The following is a 17,145-nucleotide window of genomic DNA, read 5'->3' on the forward strand; positions in this document are numbered from 1 at the left end:
CCTGTTCCTTTGCCACCCCCGCGCGCGAGCTAGCGAGCGAGAGATTCTTTAGATCTCGCGAGATGCCGGCCCGTTAGGGCTAGTGTGCGAGAGCTAGAGAAGGAGGAGGGCGCTCGAGGCGACAGCACTGCAGACGCCATTATCCTCTGTGTTTCTCTACGGCATCGACCTCTGTCGTCTGGCGTTTCTCTTACTCTTAAACCTACAGGTAATGGGAGTTACTGGGGCCTCTGCACTGCGGGTTCGGGTAAGGGACTGATGCCCCTGAAGCGCTTCGGCGGGCTTTCTAGGCGGGTATTTTTAGGGCCTGAGAGGCCTCTCTGCCCGAAGGGAGGCGCCGGCGGAAGGCGGGGCTGCCGCCTCCTCTTGCGTTGCGATTGACACCGCCTTGGGCCAATCACATCGCCCTCGCGCCACCGCTGAAGGCTGAGTAGCCAATGAGGGATGGCGGTGGAGGGAAGGGAGGTAGAAGAAGGGAGAGCGGAGGCAGTGGGGGAGGGGAGTGAGGGGCCTGCGCTAGCTCTCTGTTTAGCTCGGACTGACTGGGGCAGCGGCGGCGTAGAAGAGAAGGCGGCCTCGTGCGGTAAGGACCTGGGCTGGGGAAAGCGTCGCGAGGAGGCTAGAACCTGGGTCGGAGACCATTTCTTCCTGCTTCTGGCAGAGGTCCCCTTCAGGGTGTCTCCGCATGGCCGGGGGTTGGCAAACCTCTTTGGAGAGAACGTTGCCGTTCCCCTCCCCCAACCTCCGCCATTTCCTTGATCCCGCTCTCATAGGATCCTAATACTCATTTTTTTTCCCGCGAAGTTATGGGATAGCCCCCGAAACGATAAGATGGAGCCCTCCACTGTTATTGGGGCCTTGTCGGCGGGGGTTGCAGGAGGGTGGCGAAGAGGGGGCGGGATCTTGCGAGGGTTGGAAGGAGACCCAGAATCCTTGGTATCTTGGCGAGATTAGCGCCTTTGTGTGGGTGCTTAACCGCGTTTTTGCTTCACCGGAGCTGGCGGTACGGGTGGGGGGCGTAAGATTATAATGACTTACATGGTGGCTCCGCTGCTTTGTCTCTCCCGCTGTGGCGGGAGGGGGGGCTGTGGGGGGAGGGGAGGGCGGGGGATGAAGTCCTCCTGACCGCGTGGTGGGGGGGAGGGGCCTCCGCCTAGTAGCACGTAGGCGCCATTACAGGGGCCGCCATTTCCTGTCGGATTCTGGTGAGGAAAGAGGCGCTGCGTTTCTGTTACGCCCTTTCGCCCTTTTTTCAATTATTGATTCTTGGGTATTGGCGCCACCGTCGTACCGGTCGGCTTTCGGAGAAGAACAGAAATCTTTGATAGGGGACTGGCGAACCACTTAAGCCAAAATTTCGAGGTTAGCTCGGCAAAGTGAAGGCAAAGAGAAAGGCCTTAAGATGGGCAGCGGCCGCTTTACATATATATATGAACCTCGCCAAATGAGGTTTTTCTCCACTCAATCTTAGGCCTGTTTCTTAGATGCAGGGAAGGGAGGGAACGTTTTGTAGACAGAATTGCCACAAGAAAATGAATTACTAACGTTGGCAGATTTTTAACCCTATCCTATACCAGACAAATGGGTTGCCACTCGGCTCAACTGGCCACGTGTCCGCTTTTCTGCCAGTCAGAATAGAGGGCGTCTCCTGCTGTGTCTTTCTGTGGTCTCCTCTCTTTGTAGGAATTAGACTAGCAGAAAATCTCGATCTAAACCGCGGCACGAGATGCTGTTAAAGAAGCTTCTCTCGTGGAATTAAAGTTTAAATGCTTGCGTTAATTTTAGGTTATAGTTAGATTATACTGTAACCCAGAGGAAACTAGCCAGGATGCCCACGATGAATTCTTTGGCATCGTGTTGTCTTGGATCATTTTGCCTGATTCAAGTTGTTAGTGTTTTTAAAAAAAAAAAAAAGACAACATCTTTGCCTTGTTTCTGCTTTAGGCTTAGTGATGATGTTACTGTGGGGGCAGGGAGAGCAACACTGACTATAATACAATAGAAACACGTTTTCTTAGGAGATCCTGCACCAGGTTAGCATATCCACCAGAAATTTGACCTGGTTATTGTCTTCTGAGAAAATTGGAATCAAGATAAAAGTACTAGTATTATAGTTCCTGCTTTAAAATTTTTCTTTAACGTTTTAAGTTCTCAAATTTTTTCGTATGATTAAGAAAGAGGGTGTAGTATTAAAAACAGTTTCAAAAGCGGTAGGGTCTGGATGGGGTTTGTTTTATCAAGACACTTCATTCGAAGCAAAAGCAGGTCCTTTATATTATAAAGTAACCAAGATGGAAGAATTGGCATCAATGTTCCGCACTGCATATAGCATACCCAAAAGGTTCTTGTAGAAATATCTAGTTGTAACTTAGAATTTTTTAGTTTTGTATCTGTATCAAGAGAAGTGATCTGAAATACCATCCCCATTTAACTTTAAAAAGAAAGCTATTTTCCTTGAAGAAGAATGTATCATCAATGTATTTAGATGATGGAATAAAATTGAAATATCCATCAATTTAGAATTAACATGGTTTTTTTGTTTTTTAAGAATGTGTTTAGGGTCCTAGCTGTGCCCTGGGCATAAAAAAATAATTATAGAAATAGGAAGATTGAGGGTCAATTTAAATTTGACGTCAGAATTAGTATTCAGTAATAGAAAAATCAAAACTGATTTATGTTGGTTTTTATAGGCTACTGCAGCACTAGGGTGTCAGTTGTTGATCCCGCCCAGAACACTTCAGTTCTGCCCTGCAAGGATATATAATACTGGTATGTTCTAGAAGCAGAGTCATTTCTTTGCTTGCTCTGTTTAGCTAGATATACACGGCTTACTTTGCAATGAACCAGATGTACTAGCTTGTTTACTCTTTGACAGATTATCTACCCATTTAATCTGAGAAAATGGAGACTGAGCAGCCAGAAGAAACCTTCCCCAATACTGAAACCAATGGTGAATTTGGTGAGTAAATTTTTATACTTGTTTCTCAGTTACATGAATAGTACAAATATGATGTGGATTTTTAAATTGAAGTGGCAATGTATTAAGCATTATAGAAACTTTAATATGATTTTCATTCTATGTTCATTAAATATCCAGTGTCTTTATTGGAAGCACTTAGCCATGTACATGTTACTTATAGTTAAATTTAGTGTTTCTTTTGGTGCTTTTTTAAAAGATCTAGCTCAGGATATTTTGTCACAGGGCATACTGTGCCTGATATTAGACTTTATGGTGGGGGGGACTTTTGATCTGAACCAGTCTTGGAAAAGAATGTAACAGTATTTGTAGCCTTTTGGTAACACTTAGCAACAAATATTTCATCCAAATAGGAGTTACCTTCTACATTTTAGAAACTTCGGTTTCAAGATTATTCTAACTTGTAAAATTGTCTGTAATTCTCCAAATGGAGCAGAGTTCAGGAAAGGATGACAGTGTTAATTAAGAACATAATTAGTTTTTTCATTCAAAACACCTAATTTTTAGGTAAGCGCCCTGCTGAAGATATGGAGGAAGAACAGGCCTTTAAAAGATCTAGAAACACTGACGAGATGGTTGAACTTCGAATTTTGCTTCAAAGCAAGGTATGAGTTGAATTAAAAATTGGCTAAAATAATGATCAACACAGATGTCAAAAATGGAGCATCTTAAATTTTTATTTAGCGGTATTTCATGAAAGTCACCTTTTTTTTTTTCCCCACTTACCTAATGAAGATTAGAGGTTGGGTTCAGAGGTAATGAGAATTTTTTTATTTTTGGCAATTACAAGTTTTGAGTATTTCCCTGAGATTGGGGGCAGGGGGGAATAGTAGGAGCAGAAATTGCCATCTTAAATTCTGTATAACCATATACAGGTATTAATTACTGAGATTATTCTCAAAGTTACATTGACATCTTTACAAAAATAATAATAATTTTGTTCTGCATTTATTGGGAAAAGGGTGTCATTTGAAAAGTAAGCATAAATTATGAGACTTGAAAAATTGGCTTTTGTGTGTGCTTTCATTTCTACAGTGTGCTTGGATAAGTGATTTTGAGGCCAATGAAAATTTTGTCCACTTAATTTTTTTTAATGGACCTTAAAGAGCTTCATATTTGAGTGTTTTTGAACTGCAAGTCTACACTAATATCTTTTGATTTGTATTTTTTTTTTTTTTCCTAGAATGCTGGAGCAGTGATTGGGAAAGGAGGCAAAAATATTAAAGCACTTCGTACAGACGTAAGTATTCAAGACTTCAAACTACTATTCCGGTCAGCTTCTGTTTACGTGTTGCTAGAAAATTTAAAATTTCAATCAGACTTCATATAATAGTCTAGGTACAAGCCATTTGTAATGATTTTTTATACAAAAGACTTCCAGTTTTGCCATTCCTGTTACAATTAAAACCCAGATTGAGGTGTGTGGGAGGAGGTTTATATTAAACCTCTTTGCTTTCTAACAGGATTCCACTAAATTATACACTTCAAGCAAGATAACATCTTAATTAGAAGTATTGACAAAGCTTAAAAACCCTTAATTGCATCATTTCCCATATGTGTGAATCTATTACAGTATTACTGAAAACCATTGCAGGTGGCTGATTTAACCCAATGATTTTTTTTAATTCCTTTGATAAAACTGTCCATCTGTTCTTTAACAGCTTGCACATGAAGCACAAAAACATTAATGTTAAGGCGATTGCATGATTTAAATATTGGGTATAGGTTAGTGTAGGAACTTTATTCTATAATTGGGAAGCAATTTGTCAATGCCTGTGACTTGCGTGTTCAAATTTTATAGTGGGTTGACTCTTGTGATTAGACACATTTGATATGGCATCTCCCAGAAGTGTGTATTTATAGGACTTGAGTACACCAAAGCGCCTAAATTATTTCTCATAGTCTACGCCCTTATATTTAACATCTTGCTAAAATTAAAGCAATTATGACTTTGTGTTGAACACTTATCTGACAGTATTTCGTTTCTCTTTCGGTCGCAGATCTTTGTATGTTCCTCTTGATTACTGTAAACTGAACTTGAAAAATTGTTTTAAAGTTTTCAAACTTACCTATTAGGACCCAGAAATAAGTTTCAAATATCCAAAAACCAAACTTTTTAATAGCCAGGATTTTTGGTGGTGTGGAGTTTTTGTTTTACTTTTTTTCCTTAAATAAACATCTCTCCTCTTAATCCAGATGTTGTAGATCATTATCTGGGTTATTAATTTCCCCATTTCCTCAAGACTTCAATAAAACAAGTCATGACAGGTTTTGTGTCTACCCTCATGAGCCAGCCTGCTACTGAAACAACGTTTGTAAAAAGTAATTAGTTAGAACCATCATTTTAAGGTCCTTAAATGTTAAGGCACAGTCAGATATAGAGCAGTCCATTATTGTGTTAGTCTTCAGAACAACTTAAGCTTGTTTCATTAATTGAGAGTAATGAGTATAGTTTGTATTAAATTAAAATTTATTGCTTTTCCCCCTTTTCCCTCTCCTTGTTTTTTTGGCCATATATCTCCGTTGCCCATGTACTGGATCGACTTACCCCTGCGTTGCCCACCATGACGTTGGCCCATCCGCCCCTGAACGCCCATGTGAAAACCCTGGTTGGCTATGCCCAAAAATGTGCTCGTTGCCAAACGGGTACCATACTTGACAACTTCTGATTGAATGCCCATGCCCAATGCCAACATCCACGAACGCCAATGACCAATGCAGTACAATGCCAGTGTTTCAGTCCCAGACAGCAGTGGCCCCGAGCGGTATGTCCCAACAGTTTATGCCTCACTGCCTGATTAGAAAGAGAGAAATGTATTTTATTACCTGCCTATTTATATAATTAAATAGTATCCCCTTTAGACGGTGTATTGTTTTTCAAGTTTCTGTCTTATTTTCCCCATTAAGTCTTTTTGTCACTGAACTTTTACCGTGAGTTGCCCACCCAAACGATCCACTAATTTTATTTCGATGGAAGGAGCACAGCTTCAAGTGTTGCATATTTGCTGCATTGTAAATCAAATTGTTTCAAAATAGTCTTTCGCTCTCTGTCTTTGTGGCCCACCTTGCTTCCCAACATTGCCTGTTCATAATTTTTTCTGATGAAACGCTAACTCTGGTTCACTTTACTTCACTTCTCATTTGTGTTGTCTTTGTTTTGTCTTGCATTTGTATTTGTTTTCTTGCAGAGCCCATTAGTAATCTAATTTCTAACTGGTCTCATAACTTTATTCCAAATATAATGTTCACCACTTGCATATAGTCCCTCTCCCCCACTTCTATGAGAAGGTGTGCCAATTTTTCCAATGTAATAGTTGAGGGTATCCTTAAATTAGTGGTGGCGGGGAACATATTCACTTCAGCTTCAGTTCTGGTCAATTTGTTGCCCACTTAATCTGAGCCCTTCCAAAGTCCATACTCTTCTCTAGTCTGTTTCTCTTCTCTCTATTTCTCTCTCTGCAAGACCTTATCGTGTCTGTTTTGGGCGTAAAACAATGCATGTGAAAAGTCTGTAAATAAACTGCTTTAAAATGGGGAATATTAAATAATCATGTGTTACTTTTCTGTGAAGTTTGCCTTTCTATGATGAACACAAAACTCATTTTTCTTTTCCACCTTTTTTGTACTCTCTGGTATTTGTGATGTTTGACAGCATATTGAGTATCAGTGCAGATATTGAAACAATTGGAGAAATTCTGAAGAAAATCATCCCTACCTTGGAAGAGGTAGGCTCATTTTTATTCATTTGTATATTTGGAATGAAAGGGGGAATTGTTAGTTTAAACAGGAATCCCTGAGCCAGTGGGGTGAGGTAACAGAATAGTATATTAGTACTTTGGGTACAGTTGTTGATACGATCATTGCCCAGACTGCTGCATAATGTGTAACACTACTGTGATTATTGTTAGGAAATGAAGATTGATGATTTCTGGAATGTCATTATGGATATTCTTACTGTCAGTGTCCCCTTTTATTATTACCGTTAAATAATATGTACAGACTTCTTAGAAATCAGTTTTAGTTATGGAAATTTGGACTTCATTTAGCTAGAATTCGGGGGTGGTTGGGAGGGTCATGTTACAAGCTCTTCAATTTTCTGACTGTCTAGAAGTGTGAGAAAGTTTTGTTAAAATAGTTTAGTTAGAAAAGGAGAAGTTTGTCTAGATAATATATTTAAGTTAAAATGTTGTAGTAGCTTTACCAATATATGCGACAATAGCCTGATCACATTAGACACTTAACCTATTACTCTTATTTTTCTACTTTCAGGGCCTGCAGTTGCCATCACCCACTGCAACCAGCCAGCTCCCGCTCGAATCTGATGCTGTGGAATGCTTAAATGTATGTCATAGTGCCATTGAACCCCCACTGAAGTATGGAGCCTGGCCCATAGGATCAATTTCTTTTTAACATAGTGTACTTTTCCCTTCACTAGAGAAAATGCTTGAAAATAAGATATATGAATGGTCTTACAACTCACTGTTGACCCTGCTCCATGCTGCAGTGGGAATTAACTACATTTGCAAAGTGCTTTGCAGTCATTTATATTAATGGTGTTATTTGAATGTTGTTAATAATTTCTGTGGTAACAGCGACATGCTAAATGGCTGCAGTGTGGGTATGGTGTTGCAGGACCTGAAAAAAAAAATAGTTTTTTAAGGTGGTGCAGAATGTCCTTTTTGGGCCTGGCTATTGAGGATAATAAGCACATAACTGGTAAAGTTATTGAAATATAACTTCAGGTTGTTCACTGCAACAGTATATTGTGATTACGCTTATAAAAGATGGATGTGTTTGGGGGATTTTTTTTGGTTTTGCACTAAAGTTTTATAAATCTCCATCTGCAGTACCAACACTATAAAGGAAGCGACTTTGACTGCGAGTTAAGACTGTTGATTCACCAGAGCCTGGCAGGAGGAATTATTGGGGTCAAAGGTGCTAAAATCAAAGAACTTCGAGAGGTAAAGGCACCTTTTTTTCCTCCTACCTTACTCCCTAAGAAAGAGAAAAGGTTTTAGTACTATTTAGGAGATCTTTTTGTGTGTAATTGCACATGTCATGGAAGTGGGATTTTTCTTTTCTTTCTCTAGTTCCTATTCTATCTGATTTAATATTTGGGCAAAAATGACCAACTATTTTAAAATAAAGGTTGCTTGTGTGTCCAGGCTTTCACACTGCTATACCATACATAGCACTAAGTCCTTAGGTGTATTAGTCCTATATACAAGCCCTCAATGTTAGACATATTTACCATCTTGCACAAAGCAAATGTAAATTTATCAGGAACTAGTAATCTGTTAAGTTTAAGTTAATTGACTTAAGCCATCTTAATAAAAGTGTTTTACTTTTTTAACTTACCTTACAGAATACTCAGACAACTATCAAGCTTTTCCAGGAGTGCTGTCCTCATTCCACGGATAGAGTTGTTCTTATTGGTGGAAAGCCTGATAGGGTTGTGGAGTGCATAAAGATCATACTGGATCTTATATCTGAGGTGAAAACACTGTCTTTAAGTTTTAATTTTGAGAGGGCAGGGCTGGCTGATTCATCAGTATCTGTAGCCTATATTGGAGAAAATGGTTAACCTTTTGTAATAGTTCACTTTGTGTCTTCACTGGTAACTTCCTAATCAAGCCACTTTATTTACCTAGAAGTTATTTAAGATTTCCATTGTTTAATTTGAGCCACCAAGTTAGGCTGTCTATTAGAGAAGAAAAAGTAGTGTCATAATGTTGCCATTTTTTGTTGTTACCCACAACACGATGTAAACGAATGATAATTGTTCAGCTGTCTATTCTGCACTAAGTTGTGGCTAGATTTATTTACCTCACTCTTTAGCATGTTTTAAAAATTGGCTTAGGAAGAGTATATTTAATTGGATAACAGTTAAATAATGCAGAGGAAAAGTGGAAATTGTTCACATTAAAGGAAGTAGGGCAAAATCAGGACAGTCAAATACTAGGCAGCATAAGGTGTTGAGCATTAATGCAAAAATGAAATAGTGCTGGGTTTCATTCTTTGTATTTTTATACCTAGCATATTGTAGCTATTACTTGTTGATTAATATTTAGTTGGTCCTTTACTAAAATCACAAACAATCCATGCAATTCTGCTTGGCTTTATTTATCAAGAATATTCAAAGAAATGAATAAGTTGCTGATATTCTAAAGGTTAACCAAATTTCCATGTGGGGATTTATCTCTGGCACACTTTTTTAGTATTAAAATTTAGCAGACAATGGGAGTTAGGTATTATACATTTTAAGTTTAGATTTGATTCTTAGGGGAAATGACAGTGAAGTATTAAACTATGAAAATAGCTACTAGAAATTTTTTAAAGTAGAATCACATCAAAAAAAATGAATATGTGCAAAATAGCTCAGGAAGTAAGCATTCTGCCTTTAAAGGGACATTAAATGATACGTGATTCTTGTTTTCAGTTATGTGTGATATTGCATAATCTTTTTTTTTCCTCCATTTAGTCTCCCATCAAAGGACGTGCACAACCCTATGATCCCAATTTCTATGATGAAACCTATGACTATGGTGGTTTCACAATGATGTTTGATGATCGACGGGGTCGCCCTGTAGGATTTCCCATGCGGGGAAGAGGAGGCTTTGATAGAATGCCCCCAGGTCGTGGTGGGCGTCCTATGCCCCCATCTAGAAGAGATTATGATGACATGAGCCCTCGCAGAGGACCCCCACCACCTCCTCCTGGACGTGGTGGCAGGGGCGGTAGCAGAGCTCGAAATCTTCCTCTTCCTCCACCACCACCACCTAGAGGAGGGTAGGTTGTGTTTTGAGATCAGATGTTGTCTGTGGTACTTCAGGGATTGAGTGCCAAAATACTTTTCTGACTTGTTATTTTTCTACGAAACTAACTTGAACACAATCTACGTTTTGCTTTCAGAGATCTTATGGCTTATGACAGAAGAGGGAGACCCGGTGATCGTTACGATGGCATGGTAGGAATTTTCACTTACTACATAAAGTTATCTTGCATTATGTTTGTTTGGTAACCTTGTAGCAATTTAAGCGAATTAGCAATTTCATGTCCTAAGAAATAAACTTTGAAATTAATTTGGGGAAGACACAAGATGGCACTTTGCTGTTAGGGATTTGAGGTGCTATTGGAAATGTTATACGTATAATATTTATTCAGCCAAGATTGGAGAAACTAATTTTGTCATCCTAGTGGCAAAATGCACTACCAGAGCTCCTTCTCCACAAAGTCACCGTATTATATAATGGAAAACAATTAATAAATCACAAAATCATTAATCAGTATAGTGTATTTATAGTAACTGAGACTGTCTGTTAACTGTGTAATACAGGTTGGTTTTAGTGCTGATGAGACTTGGGACTCTGCAATAGATACATGGAGTCCTTCCGAATGGCAGATGGCTTATGAACCACAGGTTGAGTACCATGAGTTTACGGTATTACATTTTTTTTTAAGTCTTAAAACTTTATTTGAATCATAGATTGGTGTGGGTGCTTAGTGGTCTCTGATTTGAATTTACTTAATTAGTAAGGGGTGGGGTTTCTTTTTTTATATAGAAATAAACATAGTTGGGACTTTTGTTATTTTAGTAAATGGGGATTAAATGAAGCTCTAGAGACTTACATGTTCTGAAGGTATAGAAATCCTTCTGAAATTAACTAGAAGTAACCTAACATAATGCCTTATGGGGGAGGGGATATTTGTTTTTATAGAATAAAGACTTTGATTTCCTGGGTTGTTCAAAAAAATTGCATGAACATTTAATTGTTTTTAAAACTGATATTCATATAAATACATTTTATGGAATAAATTTTCACATTTCTCTTTCCACAATCTTTAGGGTGGTTCTGGATATGGTAAGTGTTTTTATCCTTCTTGAGTTAAAAAAAAAGTTTCCTCTTTCATAAAGAACTTGATGCTTATGATTTAAATTAGATTATTCCTATGCAGGGGGCCGTGGCTCATATGGTGATCTTGGTGGACCCATTATTACAACACAAGTAACTATTCCCAAAGATGTAAGTAATTCCAGTATTACTCTTTTTACATATTCCAAAATTTAGAGTAACTTAGCAAAACTGGTTGAATTTACTGACTTCAGCTTCAGGCATGAACATCTTCTTTTAGGAGGAAGGGGAAAAGATTATAAACAATTCATTAACATTCCTTCATTTGAGTCCTCAGTTTCTCTTTAAAATGGTGCATCATCATGAGTGTTAGTATCCCAGGTGTTATGGTAACATATGAAGCTAAAATTTAAAAACCCTAATTATTATGAGACCAATGTAAAAGAATGTTACATACTCCAAATTGTTTGTAACCTCACAGGGATTGTGTTGACACCTTCCCTCATTTTATCCTTTTCAATGTGCAGTTCCCTAAAGGAATTCTTTGATCTTTAATTTGAAATTGGTAACTTACTTCTTACTGGCATTATTCATTAACTGTAGACCAGTTCTTTAAAATGTACTTGACTGATTGATAATTTTAAATGGGAAAGTGAGTTTTTCTGCCCAGAAAGTTGGGTGTAATTTTCACTGTCCTAATGAAACACAAATGAAATGTAGATTTATCTATAGAAGTGCTTAACCATTTTTTGTGTCATGGTTCCATTTAGCAATCTGGTGAAGCCTGGACTCCTCAGAATGTTTTTAAATGCTGAAAGTGGGATTACCAAGGAAATCAGTTATACTGAAATTGTTAACAATGTTAACAAGTTGATGGACCCAGAATCCCTTTTCTAAGACTTAACTAATTGAATTGCTGATTAATAATTGAGCTGTTTGTACTCCTGGGTAATAAAGTTGTATAGTTAAAATTTTAAGTTACTAAAATAGAGCATAGGACTCTGTCTAAAATGTGAATTGTGGACTTTTTTTTGATTATCAAAGTTTTTATACTTTTCAGTTGGCTGGATCTATTATTGGAAAAGGCGGTCAGCGAATCAAACAAATACGTCATGAATCTGGAGCATCAATCAAAATTGATGAGCCTTTGGAAGGATCTGAGGATCGAATTATTACCATTACAGGAACACAGGACCAGATACAGAATGCACAGTATTTACTGCAAAACAGGTAGGTTGAAGTTAATCTTTAAATTATTTTAATTCACTTTAACATACTAGAACTTGAAGCTTTTTTTTCCCCTCAATTGATATTTCTTTTAGAAGCCATGGTATCTCAAAATCTATTTTGGGGGACCTAACTTCTAAACATTCTGGTAGTTTGCTTTCATTTTCTTCTGCTTTCTTACTAAAATGAAGACACCCTCAATACTAATCTTGCTGGAAGAAGCCTTAACCAAGCAGTCCTCTCATTTCTCTGGTGAAAACTGCTGCAAAAACTACTTGTAATAAATTATATAGAGCCTGTAGAAAATATGGAAGATTTCATTGGATATTGGCCTAGTTCTGTGTGGAAGACTAGTGATTTTGTTGTTTTTAGATAACTAAAACGACAACAAATCACAGTCTGCCATATGGCACAGGCCATGCCTCTACAGGACAAGTTGAAACATTGGTGCTGTTAATGCAGCATTTCACACCTGGCATTTCTTTGTCTTTCCTGCCAAATATTAACAGCTTTTTAAAATTTTCATTTTCTTAATTCTGCTATGCTGTCTGTTATTGTTAAGAAGCATTTTTCTGCTGTTGGACTTTTAAGTCTTTAATTTTAATTGCTTATGTTTTCAAATTTAAATTACATTTAAACTTTAATTGACAAGTTTGTCATTTTAATTTAGCATTAAATTTATTGTCTTTTTTTTAATGTTGATGCAAGATGTTCTGTACAAAAATTCTAATTCGCATTTTTTTTTCTTTTCTTTTATAGTGTGAAGCAGTATGCAGATGTTGAAGGATTCTAATGCAAGATATTTTTTCTTTTTTATAGTGTGAAGCAGTATTCTGGAAAGTTTTTCTAAGACTAGTGAAGAACTGAAGGAGTCCTGCATCTTTTTTTTTTTATCTGCTTCTGTTTAAAAAGCCAACATTCCTCTGCTTCATAGGTGTTCTGCATTTGAGGTGTAGTGAAATCTTTGCTGTTCACCAGATGTAATGTTTTAGTTCCTTACAAACAGGGTGGGAGGGGAAGGGCGCGCAAAACTAACATTGAAATTTTGAAACAGCAGCAGAGAGAGTGAATTTTATTTTTGTTCATTGTTGGTGGTAAAAAAAAAAGATAATAATAATAATAATTTTTTTCCCCTCCTGTAACTATTGTGAACACCTTGCTTTGTGGTCACTGTAATTTTTTTGGGGGGGTGGGACAGGGGAGAAAGAGTATCAATAGTCCACGTGTCCCTGGCATCCATTCAGAGCAGTGTGCAGAATGTAATGCTCTTTTGTAAGAAACGTTTTATGATTTTTAAAATAAATTTAGTGAACCTATTTTTGGTGGTCATTTTTTTTTTTAAGACATTAAATCTCAAATGGATAAATCTTTCCCCCTAGACAAAAGCAGCACTAATTAAACACTAAGTTTGATTTTCAGCTCCTCTGTGGACATAGGCGTATCTTCTTGGACACATAATAAGCAAATAGGCCTGGTGACAACTTGATGACTTGAAAGTCCATTGCTTGGGAAGGAATTGCATCACATTTCATTCATGCAACAAGCTGGTTTTTTGCAAATGCTTGCCCCTACTTGCAGCACAATTTTCTATATTAGTAATTGTGAAGAACAACCAAGCTGGGAGCAGTACCACAAATTGGTATAGGTACACATCTGAAGCCTGATTAGCAGCAAGTTTTACTAATCAGAATAACACTTGGTTATGAAAATGACTGAAGCTGAATAAATTCTGATTATTTTTAGATAATTCCTCACTTGTAGACTATAAAAAAAAAAACTGTCAACTTGCCTGGTGTCTACTAGTTAAACTTTGTAAAAATATATATATATATACTTGTTTTTCCATTGTATGCAGATTTGAAAGAAAGATGTACCATTTCTCTGTTGTATGTTGGATTATGTAGGAAATGTTTGTGAACAATTCAAAAAGTGATAAAAAAAAAATACCTGTGGATGTTTTGTGTAGTATCTTGGCATTTGTATTAATAGTTAAAAGTTCTAATTTCACTTCCAAATAAAAATAAACTCACACAACGCTGGAATTGATGTGCCCAGTTTGGAGAATGAGTGATGTTAAGTTTGTTTGAATCTTTATTTCTCTTTTACGGAAATAACAATCTCACATTTAAATTACACCTTTTTTGTATGGAATTTAGATATTTGTTTTTGAACCCTGGTATTACAGTTTTACATACAGCAATTTTTTTGTTTTGAACATGGTTTACAATGCTTTATGACAACTTTGCTTATACCTTGCCCCAAATAGTTGATTATATCATTATGATAATAAGTTGAATTCTGAGTGATGTCATGTACATTCTCACTGTCTACATAGTAAAGGGGCCTAAAATGAGTGAAATGTTCAGTGATAGGATGTTGGGGGAAAATTAGCCGTATACCACTTGGCTCCACGCTCGACTAGTTTTCCGAATGTTGCACCCCTGTACCAGTCTGGTTAAAATGGAGTTACTTAGGGTATAATTAGCTTGACATGAGTTTGCCATTAGGTAGTACCCAACCACATGAAATAAACAATTTAGCCTAGTTTTCCCTATGAATAATTTGAGGGGAAAAAATGTTGATAGAATTGAGGGTAGTGTTTGCTGCAACTGGGTTTTTTGTTTTTTTTTTTAATTTCAGTTTGTAAGGGGTTTGGAATGATTAGTTTTTCATTAGTCTTCCCCTTTCGTAGGACTAGAATGGTAGTTTGATCTCCTGCTCACTTTACAAATGCATTTGGAGCTAAGTCAGAAACAACTGATCCATTTAAGATAAAAAGGAAGCAAACATTTGTTCGTTGGTATCTGACTGACCTGGTGGACTGTATGTCCTGCCAGTGCTGTCTGTGGGGTTTCCTTGGCTAAGATAATGTTTTCATTTTTCATTCTCCAGTGGATTAAGAGAAATAAGTTTAGTGATTGTCCGGGGTCACAGCCAATAAGCTGGACTTGGGTCTTTTCTGACTCCGGTGTTCTGTTTAATGAGCCTCCTTTCTGCCTCTGGCAACAGGCACTACTTCGAAGTCAAAAAGATTGCTTAAGCAGTAGAGCCCCACTATGGGGCAGCTAGGTGATTAAAGTGGATAGTGCATGGGGCCTGGAATCAGGAGGACCTGATTTCAAATCTGGCTTTAGATAACTGTGTGACCCCAGGCAAGTCACAAGCCTATTTGCCTCAGTTTTCTCATCTGTCAAATGAGCTGGAGAAGGAAATGGCAAACCACTGCAATATCTTTGCCAGGAAAAATGAAGTCACAAATGAAATGACAATACCAACAGGGCACTAGTAGGACTGGGGAAGAATTCTAAGAAAACTTTCCACTTTTTACCCTTAGGGATCTTACAATCTAGGAGGAGAGATGAAATATGACATTTTGATAATTTAGAAGAATATGGCACTAGAAGACAGTAATGCTGAAGTGGGATTTTGTTAAGTAGAGTTTAAAGGAAAGGACCTTCCATGGAGGGAACAGCTTCAGCAAAGGTCTATATAGAAACAGGAAGTAGTATTTAAAGATCAATTAGTAGTTCCATGTATTCGGGGGTGGGAACCTTTGGCCTGGGGATCACGTGTGCCCTTTTAGGTCCTTAGGTGTGGCCTTTTGAGTCCCAAGTTTTACAGAACAAATCCTTTTATTAAGGGGATTTGTTTGTGAAGTTTGGATGCAAAGGGCCTCACTTGAGGATCTAGAGGGACACATGTGGCCTCCAGGTCAAAGGTTCACTACCGGTTAGGTGAAGGAGAACATGTTAAGTTGCTCAGTCATGTCCAACTCTAATTGACCCTGTAGATCATACTGTCCATTGGGTTTTCTTAGCAATATACTGGAGTGGTTTGCTATTTCCTTCTCCAGTGGATTAAGGCAAACATTAAGTGACTTGTCCTGGGTCACACAGCTGGTAAGTGTCTGAAGACATTTTAATTCAGGTTTTTCTGACTCTGGACCCAGCATTCTATCCCCTGAGTCACCTAGCTGCTTCTGAAGGGAAGTATAGTGCAAAGTAAGAGGAGAAAGGTAGGTAGGGGCCAGATCATGAAGGGCCTAAATGCCATACAAAAGAATTTGTACTCCATTTTGTAAGCAATGCGCTGATGTTAGCAAAGTGACATTAGAATTGTACTTTAGGGAAATTATGCTGGTAAAGAACAATACGGTAAAGGAGTTTGGGAGGCTATTTATTAATATTACAAGACAGGGTAATAAGTTATATATAGGGTATAGTAGAAATGGAAAGACAGTTGCTAGAGCTATTTGGAAGGTAGAATCAGTACTTGCCAACTGACGGAATGTGCGAAGGGGAAGGTGTCAAAGATAACTGAGGGTCATCTATCCTGTGATCTTCAGGCTATGGTAAGAAGGGTTGGAGGCCTGAAAGGATCATTAGCTTGACATCTAGCTTGCACTGTCACATTCAAGTTTCATTAGACTCTCCTCTGGAGAACAAAGTAACACCATTCGTTTCTCCCTTCAGCCTGGGTGATCTTAGAACCCATCCAGTTTGACTTCACGAGAAATGGGTAAGAAATGTCACCAACTCTATTCTGGTGACATGGAGGTCTTCCAGTCTCTTTATTCCTTACAGACTCTTGGCACTGTCATCTGATCTACTGATGTAATCTAAAGACCCTTAATCCTGTCATATCCTTACTAACTGCATCAATGTTGCATGCTTACATTTTCCAGGCTTTTTTTCCATCTACCCTGCAACTGAACTTTCTTCTCTCTTGTATCCCCAGCACTTAACACATAGTATGCTCTTAATAAATACTTCATTCATTCCTTCTCATTCAACGGATAAAGTGCCTAGTTCAATCACCCCTTCTGGCTCAGATTAAGGCAAGGGGTTTCATAGTGAGAAAAAGGGGAATCTCACCAAGACACAAGTGTGATTGTTATCCATCTCTAATGTCATTAGCAAGGAGGCAACAGGGGTTGAGCATGGGAACCTGGTTGAGAATAGCATAGGCTGGAAGTTTCTAGTGAATGGGACAGTTCCAGAAAAGGGGAAGGGTAGTACCAAGCAGGAGGAGTAAGCATAACGTGTGTGTGTGTGTGTGTGTGTGTGTGTGTGTGTGTGTGTGTGTGTG

General features: G+C 38.1%; 1 protein-coding gene across 9 annotated transcripts; it reads left to right on the top strand.

Moving 5' to 3' along the window:
* The first annotated feature begins 101 nt into the window (after nucleotides 1-101).
* On the top strand, nucleotides 102-14,103 carry LOC114025568 (heterogeneous nuclear ribonucleoprotein K). Of its 9 annotated transcripts, XM_027839047.1 has the most exons (17): nucleotides 108-208; nucleotides 2,691-2,769; nucleotides 2,876-2,959; nucleotides 3,485-3,582; nucleotides 4,161-4,217; nucleotides 5,699-5,742; nucleotides 6,630-6,702; nucleotides 7,247-7,318; nucleotides 7,825-7,938; nucleotides 8,343-8,471; nucleotides 9,459-9,766; nucleotides 9,890-9,944; nucleotides 10,314-10,418; nucleotides 10,824-10,839; nucleotides 10,919-11,001; nucleotides 11,891-12,060; nucleotides 12,817-14,099. In XM_027839047.1, exons 3-17 carry the CDS (start codon nucleotides 2,902-2,904, stop codon nucleotides 12,848-12,850), a joined length of 1,416 nt encoding a protein of 471 aa, XP_027694848.1. In that variant the 5' UTR covers nucleotides 108-208; nucleotides 2,691-2,769; nucleotides 2,876-2,901; the 3' UTR covers nucleotides 12,851-14,099. The 9 variants fall into 9 exon arrangements, with proteins under 9 accessions (XP_027694851.1, XP_027694852.1, XP_027694853.1 ...); XM_027839050.1 differs by lacking the exon at nucleotides 2,691-2,769 and having other exon boundaries at nucleotides 102-208; nucleotides 10,314-10,397; nucleotides 12,877-14,099; XM_027839045.1 differs by lacking the exon at nucleotides 2,691-2,769 and having other exon boundaries at nucleotides 103-208.
* Nucleotides 14,104-17,145: the final 3,042 nt, after the last annotated feature.

This window comes from Vombatus ursinus, unplaced genomic scaffold (genome assembly GCF_900497805.2).
Source record: "Vombatus ursinus unplaced genomic scaffold, bare-nosed wombat genome assembly UNPS02014832.1, whole genome shotgun sequence".
NCBI classification, from domain to species: Eukaryota; Metazoa; Chordata; class Mammalia; order Diprotodontia; family Vombatidae; genus Vombatus; species Vombatus ursinus.